Here is a 16,946-nt window from a genome sequence, read left to right on the forward strand (position 1 = left end):
GCAAGGGAATTAAAAGCAAAAATGAACTATTGGGACCTCATCAAGATCAAAAGCTTCTGCACTGCAAAGGAAAACAATCAACAAAACTAAAACGCAACTGTCAGAATGGGAAAAGATATTTGCAAATGACATATCAGATAAAGGGTTAGTATCCAAAATCTATAAAGAACTCACCAAACTCCACACCCGAAAAACAAATAATCCAGTGAAGAAATGGGCAGAAGACATGAATAGACACTTTTCCAAAGAAGACATCCAGATGGCCAACTGACACATGAAAAAATGCTCAATGTCACTCATCATCAGGGAAATACAAATCAAAACTACAATGAGATATCACCTCACACCAGTCAGAGTGGCTAAAATGAACAAATCAGGAGACCATAGATGTTGGCGAGGATGTGAAGAAACGGGAACCCTCTTACACTGCTGGTGGGAATGCAAACTGGTATAGCTGCTCTTGAAAACAGTGTGGAGCTTCCTCAAAAAATTAAAAATAGATCTCCCCTATGACCCAGCAATAGCACTGCTAGGAATTTACCCAAGGGATACAGGAATGCTGATGTATAGGGGCACATGTACCCCAATGTTTACAACAGCACTTTCAACAATAGCCAAATTACGGAAAGAGCCTAAATGTCCATCAACTGATAAATGGATAAAGAAGATGTGATTTTTATATACAATGGAATACTACTTGGCAATGAGTAAGAATGAAATCTGGCCATTTGCAGCAACGTGGATGGAACTGGAGGATATTATGCTAAGTGAAATAAGCCAGGCAGAGAAAGACAGATACCATATGTTTTCACTCATATGTGGATCTTGAGAAACGTTAACAGAAGACCATGGGGGAGGGGAAGGGGGAAAAAAAAAGTTACAGAGAGGGAGGGAGGCAAACCATAAGGACTGAGAACAAACCAAGGGTAGATGGGGAGTGGGGGAGAGGGAAAAGTGGGTGATGGGCAGGGAGGAGGGCACTTGTTGGGATGAGCACTAGGTATTATATGGAAACCAATTTGACAATAAATTTAAAAAAAAAAGAGATTTAAAACCAAAAAATTAATTAATTAAAAAAAAAAAAAGAAAAAGAAATGTTCTAATGCTCCCTAAATATAATGTTTACCTTACAGAAATTTTTATATTGTTTCTGAGTTATTAGTACTATTAGCAATTTCTGTTCATTCTGAAAAATTATTTTTATCATTCTCAAAACCTCTGAAAACTAAAGATTTACAACTGTAATGTTTCTCTATCCTGTCCCTGTCACACATAATGTGGTATAAATCTAAATTTGGATTAATTTTTTCAAGTGCATCACAAGATACACAAATATGAAATGGGGAAAAAAGGCAAGAATTGGCCCTATCATGAAAAGCTGTAATATTCTTAAGTACATTTTCAACATTATCTTTATGTTATTTAGTAATTCAGTTAAATGGAAAAGTAGTACCATAACTACACAAAACTTTTGTTGCTGAATTTTAACGCTAAGAGAGAGGTTTTGAAGCTGAGTAAATTATACAACTATTATTTAAGAAACTAGCTCTGTACTCTTTAAGAAATTCTACCAAAGAAAAATCCAGAAAACAACCTCACAAGAGTGTTCTTTATGCTTCCAAGAACTTTAAAATCCTAACTTACCACCATTTCTTGAAAAGAATTTTTTCAGGTAGCTTCTAAAGGTATTACCACTTCTACTTCATACTGTCACCTGATCGAGCTCACTAGCATTTCAGATGCTCTCAGTATATACTTACTTCCCAGGCCTTTCAAGTCTCCTCAGTACAGGAATATACTATACCATACTTCTGGACTAAGTTTAAAAAAAAAAAAGGGGGGGGGGGGCATAAAATTCTTCCTTCTGTTATGAAAAAGGCACAAACATATCCTTCCAGTGATTTATTCCTGTGGGCTGTAATTATTAAGAATTACAATGATCTAGTATGGTGTTTTACAGAAGATTTTTCCTAAAGCAGTTTTTAGAAATCATTTGGGAACAGTAAAATACCATTCAAAAGCATTTTATTGCTTCCAGTTCTAGGTAAGATGGAGTAAACACACATCAACTTTTCTCTCCCACCGTACACAATTATAAAATCTGGACAGAATGCATGGTATAGCAATTTGAGATCTCTGAAGAACAAATATCAAAAAGAAGAGCTGGAAAGAACACCAGATTCAAAGTATCACTGAACTCGCAGTGAAGTTGTGATGCTTCTTTTCCCCTCTGGTATCCCCTGGCCTAAACTCAATATAGGATGCAACCCAAAAAATGAGCTCTGTTGGTGCTAAAAGATCCAGGAGAAACTACATAGTTCTGGCTCAAGGAGTGGAAAATGGTACTCCTAAAAGCTCAAAAACAATGAAAGAAAGCTGCTGGCTTTTTGCCCTCTGCTTTTTCTCCACTTTCATAGCCTATGCCTAAGACAATTCCACAATGGCAGCAAAAGCAGCTGGCAACAGAAAAATTCAAGAGACAAAATTCTCAGGAAGAGAAATTGTCCTCTCCATTTGGTGGTGGATCAAACTCTATTTCTTTTTCTCTCTTTGTCTTCCCACAACTGCAGCACAATTCTAGTAAGTGGTTTCTGGTTGGAAGATCAAAAAGGTGGGCCCCAGGGAACCAGAATGTATCAGAGAGATATTAAAGAGAGCAAAATTCAGAAATGTGACCCCATAAGGTGTTTATGAACTCCTGGGCTCAATCCTAGTCTGTGCATGCCCACATACATTGATCTGATCATAATTAGCATATGACAGACTTTGAGAAATGAACTAACAGATATACCTCCACCCAGGCTGACCACAGATTGGTACACACAGAACAGATTCAAGGAAGAGTACAAAGATTTGAAATCTGAACAAACACTGGAACTGGCAACCTGTATCTAACGAGGTCAGATACCTGCTAAAACAAAAATAACATTCTCTGTGGGATTAAATAAGACCAAAGTCTCAACATAATATTCAAAATGTCCAGAATACAATCCAAAATTACTCGGTATACAAAGAATATGTGAAAATCTCAATTCAAGAAGATGAGTGAACTGGGGGAAGGGAGTAGTGGAAAGTTGTTATTGTTTAATGGACACAGAGTTTCAGCTGTTAAAGATAAAAAATTTCTGCAGATAGAGGCTATAATGATTCACAATAATGTGGATATATTTAATGCCACAGAGCTACACACTTAAAGGGCCCCTTTATAGTGTAAGCTATACACTTAAGCTGGCTCAATCGGTAGATCTCAGGGTCATGAATTCGAGCCCTACGCTGGGGGCAAAAATATAAATAAAATAAATAAATTTTTTAAAAAAGTACACTTAAAGATGGCAAAATGGTAAATATATTTACCACAATAGAGAAAAGCAGAGTGAACAAATAAAAACCTCAAAGAAATCCATGCTTAGACACACAATGAAGCTGCCAAAAACTAAAGATAAGCCAGTGAAAAAAGACACATGACCTACAAAATATTTTAAAAACTGCCGCTTTCTCATCAGAAACCACAGACAGAAGGAACGGACACAACATGTTCAAAGTGCTGAAAGAAAGAACTATCAACCCAGAATTCTATATCTAACAAAAATACCCTTCAGGAATGAAGATAAAGACATTTTCAGATGAAAGAAAACAAAAGATAATTTCTAGCCAGCAGATCACTCTAAAAGAACTGCTAAAGGAAGTTCTTTAGACAGAAGGGGGAAAATATAACACCAGAAGAAAAGTTAGAATCAAGAAAAACAGAAATTATAAATATCTGGGTATAATTATAATAGGCCATTCTCCTCCTGAGTTCTTTGAAATATGTTTTGGCAGATGACAGCAAAAATATAACATTGACTAATGGGGTTTCCAATGTATATAAATGTAATATTGACAGGAAAAGCATAAAGGGATAATGGGATCCATAAGATGATAGTTTCTACATATATATTTCAAATATATTATACAGAGGCACCTGGGTGGCTCAGTTGGTTGGGTGTCTGACTTGTGATCTTGTGGTCAAGGGACCAAGACCTGCCGCAGACTCTGTGCTGAGCATGGAGCCTGCCTGGGATTCTCTCTCTCCCTCTCTCTCAAAATAAATAAACTTAAAAATATATATTACATAAAGAGACAGACAAAATTAGAATTAAAATAGAACACTAAAAATGTTCAATCTGTAAAAAGGCAGAAAAGAGGAAACGAACAACAACAAAAAACCCAGAGGAAACAACCTAGATGGTAGACCTAAATGTAAACATATCTACCAGTGACTAAATTAATATTAAATGGCCTAAATACACCCATTAAAAGACACACACTCACACACACACAAAAAAAAAAAAAAAAACAAGAAAAGATAACCCAACTATACACCGTCTACAAGAAACTTACTTCAAATATAGGTAGATTAAAAGTAAAAGGATGGAAAAAGATATACCATACAAACATCAATCAAGAGGAAGCTGCAAGGAATGAAAGGTGGTTCAGTATTAATAAAAAAAACAGGGTATCTGGCAGGCTCAGTTGGGAAGCATGTTGAACTCAACACTCCCCAATTTCAAAACTTACTACAAAGCTATAGTAATCAAAACAATGTAGTATTGGTATAAGGATAGACATACAGACCAATGGAACTGAATGAGCCCAAAGAAATAATCCTTACATATATAGTCACATAATTTTTGACAAGTGTGCCAAGACCATTCAATGAGGATAGCCATTTAAACCATTTTTAAGTGTACAGTTCAGTGGCATTAATTACATTCACAATGTTGTGCAACCAAAGAAAAGACCCAATGGCTTCAGTGGTGAATTTTACCAAACATTTCAAGAATACCAATCCTGGGATGCCTGGATGGCTCAGTCAGTTAAGTATCCAACTTCTGCTCAGGTCATGATCTCATGGTTCATGAGTTTGAGGCTCACATCGGGCTCTCTGCTGTCAGCAGAGCCTGCTTCGGATCCTCTGTCCCCCTCTCTCCCTGCCCCTCCCCTGCTTGCACTCTCTCCTTCTCTCTAAAAATAAAGATAGATTAAAAAATAATAACAAAAAAAAAAAAAAAATAAAGAACACCAATCCTCTTCAAACTCTTCTAAAAAAATCAAAGAGGAGGGAATACTTCCTAACTCATTCTATGATGTCAGCATTGCCTGACACCAAAGTCAAACAAAGACACGTGAGGAAAACTAGAAACCAATATCCCTCATGAATACTGACACAAAAAATCCTGGCAGGCCAAATTCAACAGCAAATTAAGAGAATTATAGATCATTATCAAGGGGGATTTATTTCTAGAATGCAAGGATGGTTCAAGATACAAAAACTGATATATATGCCTCATTAACAAAATGAAGGGGGAAAAATCACATGTTCATCTGAATTGGTATATTTGACAAAATTCAACACCTTTTTAGGTCAAAAACAGTCAACAAACTACAAACAGAAGGAAACCAGTAACATAATAACTCAACATAATCAAGGTCACGTATGAAAAACCCACAGTGCACCTCATACTCAATGTGAAAGACTGAAAGCTTTCCTCTTAAGATCAAGAACAAGATGCCTACTTTTGCCACTTCTATTCAAAGGAGTATTAGCAGTTTTGGCCAGAGCAATTAGGTAAGAAAAAGAAATAAAAGGCAACCAGATTAGAAAGGAAGAAGTCAAATTGTTTACAGATGACATGTTCTCAATATGTACCTAAAGATTACACGCACACACAAAAAGTTCCAACTAATGAATTCAACAAAGTAGCAGTACACAACCTCTACTTTTAAAGGGAGATGGCTCAGGTCATGATCTCACAGTTCAAGCCCCACACTGGGTTCCATGCTGACAGTGCAGAGCCTGCTTGGGATTCTCTCTCTCACTCTCTTACCCCTCCCTGGCTCACTCTTTCTGTCTCTCAAAAATAAACAATAAACTTAAAAAAAAATTTTTAAGGGAGAAATATCCACACACTTTTCCTGTAATTTTTCCCAATTTCCAGGCACAGAACTCTAGGTTTATATTTCTGTGTCTTCCACAAGGCCTGTCTCATTGCCCAATAAATATCTGCTGATTGAACAATACATTCTTTACAGGCAATGAACAAATAAAGCCATTCATTCATGAATACTCTTCCATTTCCTGTGCTAAATATTATACTGAGTCCATTCGAAAGGTTTTTAGTATTTCTGTTAATATCATGAATTGGTTTTTATGCTCAAAGAATTCAACTGTATTCCTGTTTGATTTCCCAGAATCTTCAAATAACACAATAAATCCAAACAACTTCTACTTCTATTATCTATCAAGATAAAGCCAAGCCTCTCTTTATTACATATTTTTCCTTTAAATATGTTAGTTAACCAGGGCCCCTGGGTGGCTCAGTTGGTTAAGCATCTGACTCTTCACTTATACTTGACTCTTGACTTCGGCTCAGGTCACGATTTCACTTTGAGTTGTGAGTTTGAGCTTTACATCAGGCTCTGTGCTGACAGTGTGGAGCCTGCTTGGGATTCTCTCTCTACCCCCCTCTCTGCCCCTCCCTTGCTGGCACACGTGCTCTCTCCCAAAATAAATAAATAAACTTAAGAAAAAATGTTAGTTAACCAATGCCGAATCCAACTTACTAGTCCAACTGGTTAGTTAACCAATTCCTAGTCCAATTTTACTCATCTTTTTGTTAACCTCTTAAAGCAACTTTTAATAATTGGCTCTAGCAAGTATTTCTTTCCTAGATTCTAGATTTTACTCATTTTGGAAGAACTATTACATTTTTTTAAAACCCAATGTAGGGTGATTCTCAATAAGAACGTTTAAGAATCCCCTGAGGGGCTTTTCAACCCACACAAGTTACAGAAGTCCATCTCCTTGATAATCACTGCCTTAGTGAACTACTTAATAGTGGCAATAACCTAAAAGGAGGCATCTTAGCCCTCAAATGTATTAGAGAGCACAAACATTAAGAGCTAATGGCAACTAAAATTTAAATGTAAATTTAGGGGCGCCTGGGTGGCTCAGTCTGTTAGGCATCCAACTTGTGATTTTGGCTCAGGTCGTGATCTCACAGTAGGGCTCTGCACTGACAGCATCAAGCCTGCTTGGGGTTCTCGTTCTCTCTCTCTCTCTCTCTCCCCCCCACCCCACCTCTCTGCCCCTCTCCTACTTGCACTTACATTCTCTCTCAAAATAAACTTCAAAATAATTTTTAAAAATGTAAGTTTAGATACATGTTCTCAAGTTTCAGTAACCACGTATGCTCTTTCTTCCTACTTAATCATGTTATTCTAATTTAGCATTCAATTAACTTTGAATTAAATTCACTCTAAAGTAAAATTTGGTACCCTAATTTGGCACATATTAATAGATATTAAAATGTACTTAAGCTTCAGTATAGCTTACTATGCCATCTTAAAACAAAATGAAAGACTGATAAAAGTTTTAAATAGGCATCCTGTTATTTCCATGGATTCTGACTTATGCTAAAAGACATAGGAATATTTAACTACTCCAAGGGAGGCAAAATGCTCAGGTTACTGGAGTTGCAAAAAACTATTGTTATTACCTGCTGAACAGCTAGTGTACTGTCCATTTCATCAAAGGATTCATCAGGCCAATTATAGAAATCCTATAAAAAAAAAATTCATGGTTAAAGCACATACAAAGTTACAAAGAGGCAACATTATTTTCATTAACTTTAATTCTTAATAAAGTCATACTGGAGAAGAAAGCTCTCATACTATAAACAACATGATTATCAGTGAGTAAGTCAAAGGAACTTTAAAATGAACACCAAGATTTTATTTAACTGAACTACAAGTTAAAATTTTCAACCATAAATCCCTAAACTTTTCATGGATTACCTGAGGAGATAAATCTATCACTTTTTTGTTTATGGTGGTTAAATATCTCTCAAAAAGTTAAGTTGAAAAAAAATCCCCAAGCACTGATTCAGTTTTTACCTAAAGAGAATAGTTTGTGATGGTGGTGGCAGTGGTGGTGGTGCTAGTAGTAGTTATTGTCCACAAGTACTATTTTAGACAGACATTATAAATTATTATTCCAATTCCAAACGGTGTTTTAAATTTCTAAATCAAAATATGAGCTCTGCTAAAAAGTAGTCAACCAGTCTTCATTAAGGGCAATTGGTACTTTTGTGGATCACCTTACACCAGTTCTGAAATTCTCTATAAATAGTCCAGTTCACAGACATTCCCCTAAGTATTTAAGAATCTTCCCATCTGACTGATTTTTTTCAGCAAAGTCTACCTATGTATCCTTAGCAGGCAGCACAACATATAGTAGTTGCTTGATAAATGTCTCTGGGGTAAAACTGAGGGAAACAGGAGTAGTGAACCAGTGATCTATAACCCTGTATCAATCAACATGGGTAAGTCTCCAAACACTTTAAGCAAAAGCTGGAGCAAATGACAAATTCAGTGTACGATACCACATGAATAAAAATTTAAGAAAGTGCAAAGCATACTTCTGGAGACAATGCATACATAGTAAAAGTATGCAGCAAAGCAATGATAATCACTATCATTTGGTTGGAAGAAGTGAGTAGAAGACAGAAGAGTGTGATAAAGAGGGATTTATCTGTATTAGTAACGTCTTAGTTATGAGAGTAGATGATAGGTATACCTTCAGTGTCTTAAACTTTTCACATTTTTTTATAGTTGCCCTATATGAATGAAAATGAACTAACTTATTTTAATATGTCAGGAGGGACACCTGGGTAGCTCAGTCAATTATGCATTCCACTCTTGATTTGGGGCCAGGTCATGACCCCATGGTTCCTGAAATTGAGCCCTTTGCTGAGCTCTGCGCTCACAGCTCGGAACCTGCTTGGGATTCTCTCTCTTCCTCTGTCTCTCTCTCTGCCCCTCCTCTGCTTGAGTTCACTTGCTCTTTCTCTCATATTATTTAATGTTATTTAATATGCTCTCATGTTATTTAATAGGTAGATCAAGAAATAAAAATAACTTTCTAGAAATTGTTCCACGGTGTTTTTTTCCTAGATAGCATGTAGTTTTTTTAAATTCTTTCTATGCAATTTATACTGAAAATGTTTTCCATCAATATGCTTTGACTATTCTTCCCTTTAAAAAAATTAAGGTAGTTTGTAAAATATTTTGTTTTAAAAATATTAAAACACACATATAGGAATATACAGAAAAGATATAAAAGTGTTAGCTGGTAACCAAATGTTTTGTCTCATCATCTGTCAAACACTGTTAAACACTTACAAAAGGAACCAAAAATTGGCTTAATGAACATTCTCATGCATTTCATGAAATAAACATTTACTGAAAACCAACTATGTGCCTATATCCCAATCTAACCAATTAAAAAAAAAAAAAAACTAGGAAAAAAATAAGTAGAAAGACACCTCACCTACTCTATTATAGTTCTAAATAAATAATTTAGAATAGATCTATTCCACTGAAGGAAATCAATGTGACAGATAAGAAATAGGAAAGAATGCTGCTTAAGCAGTCTTCTTTTTTTAATCCTTACCTTTTCTGTGATATTTTATTTAACAACCTTGATCTATGACAATGTGGGGAAAAAAGCAAAGGAGAATTCTTATATGTTACTTACTCATAACAGGAAAGATGTTACAATATTAACTTAAAATATATTCTTTCTAACCTTTCAAAATTAAGAACTGAGTAAATAAAAATGGATGGCGCTTCTCAGAATGTGAGAACACGAGTCCACCTCAATATAAAAATATAAAAGCTGATCACTTAAGAGAAGAATCAGAAACAGTGTTCCTACAGAATATGAGGTAAAAGTTTCTGAGACAAAGAGCATTTATAAAGAAAGTCTGGAAAAAGTAAAAAGCAACCATATATAATATTGGGGTGCTGGGTGGCTCGGTCGGTTAAGCGTCTGGCTTCAGCTCAGGTCATGATCTCACAGTTCATGAGTTTGAACCCCAAGTCAGGCTCTGTGCTGACAGCTGACAGCCTGGAGCCCACTGGATTCTGTGTCTCCCTCTCTCTGCTCCTCTCCCCCTCCCCTCTTTTATGCGCTCGCTCACTCTCTCTCAAAAATAAACACTAAAAAAATAATTAAAGAAACCATATACAATATGTAAATTCCCAGTGATATGTCCACAAAACTGCCAAAAGTAACTGACAGCTAAATGTGACTCTATAGTAAGACTTTTAAACTAAACTCTCCAAAATTCAGTACTAAAAGCAACTTGATGAATAAACAAGGTCACCAATGAGCCAGAGACTATGTAACCTTGAGCAAATGCAGTCAATTCTCTGGGCTTCAGTTTCCCTGTCTGAAACATGGATCTGGGAAGTGTCTGGATATAAAAGATACTTTGAAAGGACTTCTTTTCCAAAATTCTGTGCAGTATATTAAAATATTTTCTCTGGCATATGGTCAGAGCTCCATGTTTTTTTCCAGTTTGTTTTCCCCACTTATATCACTTTTTCTTTAAAATTACATTTTAACACATCTCTTCTGATTTTAGAGCACCTGTTCAACAGCTGGTGGATTAAGCACATCAAATCTAAATGTCTATGTGAATATTTTCTTAGAATGTGAGGCATCCGCCTTTTGAAAATCCCCCAGAACCAATACCTAAATGAACACAAACTCACCCCAGATACTGCCTACTAAAAGTTGATAAAACTATTACCAGTTTATTCCCAAACTATGCCTCACATGTAATAACAAGGAATGACATCTAACAAGAGCAACCTGATGATGAAACTTGTTGGGCCAGAGAAAAGCTGCAGCGAGAAATGGTCAAAGGCAAACCGCAGGAGGATAATCGCCACCAGGATCCGGCTAGACAAGCTGGCAGGCAGAAGCCGGGCAGGCACGTCACAAGCCAGGTAGGAACCGGAAGCCAGAACAAGGTTGGCTGTTTACACCCCCTCCCGCCGTGGCGGCACCGACCCTCCCAAAACCCCAGGGTCTCCACCTGGCCGGCCGCGCCCCTCGGACGATAGTCAGAATTCAGGGGAGAGACGAGAACAAGTAGTCGCTGCCGACGGGCTCGCACACCGGGGTCCCGGCGGTCACCACCCGAGGCTCGCACCCAGCCCCTCTGGCCCACCCTCAAGTCAGGGCTCCGCAGGCCTCGCGAGCGGCCGCCGCCTCAGCCAGACCCAGGGGTTGCGGCTCCGGAAGAGCAGGCCGGGCACGGGTGCCCCCTGCCCGCCAGCTTACCGCCCCGGCCCAATCTTCTTTCGGGGGCGGCCAGCTTCCAGGTGCGGCGCGGCTCGCCACCGAGAGTCCCCACGCAGAAAAGGTGCAGAGATGGTACCTGCGCCTTGGTGCCCGGCCTGTTCCGCCTCAGCACTGCCGTCCCCTCCGCCATGACCATAGTGCCAAAGTCTAGGCGGCTGGAGTCGGTACCCGGATGTAAGGGAAGGCTGCCTGCGCCGGGGCGGGCGGGGGGAGTCGGGGGGCGGGACGGGGTGAGGCGGAGCTCTAGGTCCGGGCGCCAGGGAGGGGCGGCAACTGAAGGATCAGCCGTGGCCCGCGCGGAGCAGGGCGGGAGGACGGGAAAGAGTACCGGAAAGGAACAGCTGGCGGAGGGAGGGACACGAGAGAAGGAACAGCCGACGACTCACAAGTCGCGGCGTGGAGGAAGGGACAAACATGGCAGCGAGGACGAGGACTGGCTTTGGGAAAGTCCGCAGGCCCCCACCGAAGCCCGCTTCGGAGTGAGCAAGAGCGTAACACATTGCTGCATCTCCCTGGGTTTAGGTTAGTTACACTCAACGGATAGAGCTTGCACAATGGTGACCGTTTCAGTAAACCTTTGTCCTAGCAGATACCCAGAGAAGCATAATTGTGTCCCGAAATCCTCATAGACAAGCAAAGTGGAAAAACAGGCCAGCAGTCGGAAAATTCCACAGACCCCCGCATGAAACCGACCCAATCTGAAATAAGACTAGGGCTTAGATTGTCAAATGGTATTTCCGCCATCCTCTGACTTCAAAGCCAAGGACCTTTTCAATGACAAATTTGTGTAGATAAAAGACTGAGACACTAATTATCTGAAAATGGACATCTGGTACACAAAATTAACTCGTAGTTTTTGCAAGTCAGAAGTAGGAGGAGGAAATGATGTCCCTTGACAGATGGTGGGAGTTGTACATCTTTACAGGATTCTAAATTTCCTTTGTTGCAAGTTTTAAGTGTTCTCTTACGTTATGAAATCATGGCAGTTTTGGCAAACTTTTGTTTCCTGTTTAGAAACGTTAAATGTTTGATCTGGGTTGAGGGGGGCCATAGGATACCAGATAGAAAGCCAGCTCAAAGGGTGAAAACTGCATATGCTAGGGTGATTTTCAAGAGAATAAAACATCAGATATCCCATCAAATACACTTAAAAGTGTATCAGGAATGCTGAGAGGAGAACTATGTCACAGCCTCCAAAAATGGAAGAGTGTAAGAGAGGTTGGTTAAGTTGAGTAGGAGCAAAGCTGAGTAATTAGCAGTGACTTGAACTTGGCTCAAAGGGGCCTGAGAGCAGGAAGTTGGTTTGTCTTTAAGATTCATTCATTTTGAAAGATGCATAGACTGATAACTTTTCCAGAACAAGGAACGTAATTCCATCACTACTTCCTAGGATATCAAAAGATTTATTCATTCAACAAATATTTATTAAGCCCCACGATGTGTTCAGCACTGAGGTACAAGTATGAAAAGGCCCAATCTTTAACCATGAATTGCTTAGAGTGTAGCAGTGGAGAAAGACGTGCAATCACCAGTTCTCTTACTAAATACAGTGAGAATCTTGGACAAGTGGCACCCAAATTGTTGCCTCCCAAATAAAGACATGGGGTGGATCTGGGGAGAGCAGAGTGCTAGGTAGGACTATAAATCTTTAAACAACTCTACCTCACTTACTCCAAGGATTAAAGTTAAAATTTCACAGATTGTGTGGTTATGTCCCTGAATTGTAAATAACAGTTACCTACAATTGAAGGGGCTCATGTAATGTTCTCTTAAGTCCAGATTTGTTATATTGTTTCAGCTCATCTGAAAAAAACAAGAGAAAAAGTGAATAAGTAGAATTAAATTCAGGAACAGAATAGGCATTCATCTCTGAAAAATCCAGTAAAGTTGCATTATGATGTCGACTCTGGCCTTGTTTACAGGAAGAACCTTGTTCTTTAGGTTTGAAATGTTTCTAGCTCATAACCTTCACATTTATTTCTTCATCACTCTGCAGATTATGACCTCCAAACAAAACCACATATCTAAACAGTGTTATTTTGGTGGGTGGGGGAAGGGAGGGAAGAAGAAGAAAAGAGAGCATGATCAGTAATAGCAATAACATGTAATACTGGGTTACTTGAATATTTCAGTTAAAGGAGGAATAGTCTTTTGTTTTTTAATTTTTTTTTAACATTTATTTATTTTTGAGAGAGAGACAGTGTGAGCAGGGGAGGGGCAGAGAGAGAGGGAGACACAGAATCTGAAGCAGACTCCAGGCTCTGAGCAGTCTATACAGAGCCTGACTTGGGGCTCGAACTAATGAACCGGGAGATCATGACCTGAGCTAAAGTCAGATGCTTAACCAACTGAACCAACCAGGGGCCCCAGGAACAATCTTTTTTAAGATAAAATGGAAAAGATGGGGCTGGGATTCAGGAAATCGAGATTCTCTTGCCTGTTGACTATAAGACTTTGAACTATCAAATAAGAATCTAGGGTAAGTGGCACCCAAACTGTTTCTTCCCTAAGAGAGACATTCCCTTATTTGTACTGAAAATAGTACACAGCAGTTCTTTCTCTCTACCTCATAGATGATGAAAGCAAGTATAAAAGTAAATATTCATGGAGCACCTGGCTGGCTCAGTTGGTAGAGCATGTGACCCTTGATCTCAAGGTTGTGAGTTCAAACCCCACGTTGGGTGTAGAGATGACTTAAAAATACAATCTTAAAAAAAATAGTAAATATTCCTTGACTTTTATTAAAGTTTTAAAAGAAAATATTTTAGAAATCCAAAGTATCATGAGCAATTTCAAAAATATCTAACCTGTATGAAATTCTCTTGAGCAAATGCTGAGAAACATGAATAAGATGTATAAGCTACTTTCCTCAAAGAGCTTAAAAATGAATGGGGAAAGGTGATATGTAGATTACTACAAAGCAAAATGTCTGAAGTCTGTTGCTTGCTGTCCATTCTTCTTCACACATGTTCTTTGCAAAACATAGTTTGATCTTGCTCAGTATCCATCTCTTCCCATATGACTAGAGAAAGGTAAACCCACCTCTAGCTGATGTGTAAGTCCCTATTGGCCTAAGCCAATGTTTAGTTAAAGGGTAAGCATCTGACTCAATTTTAGCCTTAAGAGATATAAAAGGATATCTGATGGAGGACTTTGGGGAAAGGTTTCTTCTTGAGGAGATACCAAAAGAGATGGTTGAGATGGTCCCTTTTTTCTTCCCATGAATATTGCCAAGTTTAGGACTGCACCTACCACGTTGACTTGAAGGAAGCCAGCCTAAGAGCAAAGCTGACACACTGAATGATGCATGAAGTAGTCAAAATGTACCCTAAAGCATGGGTATTAAAGCATGCAGATTTCATTCCAGGCCAAGCAAAGATGAAGCAGCAGAGAAACATGGGGTTATATGTTCATAGTTGAACAAATTAGTGCCTACATATGGTCTTATACATTTTTCTTTCTTTTTTTATGTTTATTTTTGGAAAGAGAGAGACAGAGTGCGAGCAGAGGAAGGGCAGAGAGAGGGATATACAGAATCGGAAGCAGGCTCCAGGCTCTGAGCTGTCGGCACAGAGCCCACTGCAGGGCTTGAACTCACAAACTGTGAGATCATGACCTGAGCCGAAGTTGGATGCTTAACCGACTGAGCCACCCAGGCACCTCTATAAATTTTTCAATGTATTAAAAACAGTTCAAACTTAGACACTTTGACTACAGATGAATAAGATATCAAACTCCTATGGCACTTCACTTTTCTCTCTAGAATTCTAGGATATTTGATCAAATTGGCGATTGTGGTAGCCAGCTGCCAAGATAGCCCCCCAATGATTATTAAATCCCTTATGTACGCTTTTAATAGGTAAACTTTATTTTTATTTTTTCAAGTTTGTTGATTTATTTTGAAAGAGACAGCTCACAAGTGGGGAGGGACAGAGAGAGGGAGAGAATCGCAAACTGGCTCCACTCTCAGTGTGGAGCCTGATGTGGGGCTCGATCCCACGACCATGAGATCATGACCTGAACAAAATCAAGTCTGTTGCTTAACCAACTGAGCCTCCCAGGCACCCCAAACTTTATTTATTTTGAGAGACAGAGCCAGTGCAAGTGGGAGAGGGGGTGAGAGAGGGAGAGAGAGAATCCCAAGCAGGCTCCGCAATGTCAGCCCAGACCCCAATGTGGGGCTCGAACCTGTGAACTGTGAGATCATGACCTGAGCTGAAATTAGGAGTGGGACACTTAACCAACTGAGCCACCCGGGCACCCCTGTACACTTTTTGTTGTTTATTTTTTTAGTAATCTCTATATCCAATGTGTAACTCTTAACTCATGACCCTGAGATCAAGAGTTACATGCTCTCCCAATGGAGCCAGCCAGGTGCCTCCCTGGTATGTACATTTTTGTGTGGATCTCTTTCATACTAAATTGGGCTGGCCTGTATAATAAGATACTGTGAAAATGATGTGTGACTTCTGATGTTAGTTCATAAAAGACATTGTGGCTTCTGCTTTGCTCTCTTAACTCACCTGCCCAGTGTGAGAAAGCTGCCATGTGTGAAGCAGTTAAGTAGCCTTATGAAGGGTCCTGGTGCAGAACTGAGGTTCCCACCAAAATCAGGCATCAACTTGCTAGAGTGAACCAACCATCTTGGAAGAATAGCCTCGAGGCCCAGACAAGTCTTTGGATGATGACAGAGATACCCCCCACCAACTAGGACCACCCAAATAAGATGCTCCCAAATTTCTGACCTATGAATACTATGTGAGATGTTTATTGTTGTATTAAGCCAGTAAATTTGGGATGATTTGTTATGCAGCAATAGGTAATTAATACAGTAATTCCTAAACTTTGAGGAAGAGAAAATATGATCAGAAGAGACCAGTCACAACAGACTATTATCCTTTCCTCTTTTCAATAGGTCACCTAATGTCTTTCATGAATTTAGCAGCACTTCCTATCTTTATTTTCTCAATGATACTAATCTCTAATATTTGCAGGGGCACCTGGCTGGCTCAGTTGGTAGAGTATGTGACTCTGGATCTCAGAGTTGTGAATTTGAGCCCCACGTTAAGGGTAGAGTTTACTTTATTTATTTATTTATTATTTCTTAATGTTTATTTCCTTTTGAGAGAGAGAGAGCAGGGAAGGGGCAGAGAGAGAGGGAGACATAGAACCTGAAGCAGGCTCCAGGCTCCAAGTTGTCAGGACAGATTCCAATACAGGGCCCGAACCCACAAACCATGAGATCATGAACTAAGCTGAAGTTGGACGCTCAACCTACTGAGCCACCCAGGTGCCCCGAGTTTACTTCAAAAATAAATAAATAGGAATGCCTGGGTGGCTCAGTTGGTTAAGCATCCAACTCTTTTTTTTCAGCTGAGGCCATGATCTCATGGGTTTGAGCCCTGCATGCGGCTCTGTGCTGACAGCATGAAGCCTTCTTGGGATTCTCTCCCTCTCTCTCTCTCTCTGCCCCTTCCCTGTTTGTGCACACGTGCATAGGTGTTCTCTGTCTCTCAAAATAAATAAACTTAAGAAAAAAAATAAAAAATAAAATGAAATTCTGCTATTAATTTAGTTGTTTATTTCTCCCTCCTGAATTGTATTCATTCCTGTATCTCCAGTAGTGCCTGGAACTTGTTCAACAAAATGAACAACTTAAAAGGAACAAACTGGCCTTTTTGAACTGACACTCAAGTCAGATAAGTAACCCATTGATGCTTTTTCCAAATCAAGTCTCTAGGCTAAATTATAC

General features: G+C 39.1%; 1 protein-coding gene and 1 non-coding gene across 4 annotated transcripts in view; one reads left to right on the forward strand and one right to left on the reverse strand.

Moving 5' to 3' along the window:
- Positions 1-16,946, reverse strand: part of MOB4 (MOB family member 4, phocein) — a 43,563-nt gene that overhangs the window by 17,218 nt on the left and 9,399 nt on the right. The window contains exons 1-2 of one of the 3 annotated variants that reach the window (XM_049615211.1): positions 11,271-11,390; positions 7,539-7,601 (exon numbers count right to left, since the gene is read on the reverse strand). In XM_049615211.1, coding sequence (XP_049471168.1) covers positions 7,539-7,601; positions 11,271-11,330 — 123 coding nt within the window. In that variant the 5' untranslated portion in view covers positions 11,331-11,390. Of the gene's footprint in view, positions 1-7,538; positions 7,602-10,699; positions 10,920-11,270; positions 11,391-16,946 lie in introns of those variants that run through there. The other 2 variants (XM_049615213.1, XM_049615214.1) reach the window with 2 other exon arrangements.
- TRNAK-CUU (transfer RNA lysine (anticodon CUU)) lies at positions 13,806-13,878 on the forward strand. Its single transcript has one exon. It is a non-coding gene; the product is annotated as a tRNA-Lys (tRNA).

The sequence above is a fragment of the Panthera uncia genome, assembly GCF_023721935.1.
Source record: "Panthera uncia isolate 11264 chromosome C1 unlocalized genomic scaffold, Puncia_PCG_1.0 HiC_scaffold_3, whole genome shotgun sequence".
NCBI lineage: Eukaryota > Metazoa > Chordata > Mammalia > Carnivora > Felidae > Panthera > Panthera uncia.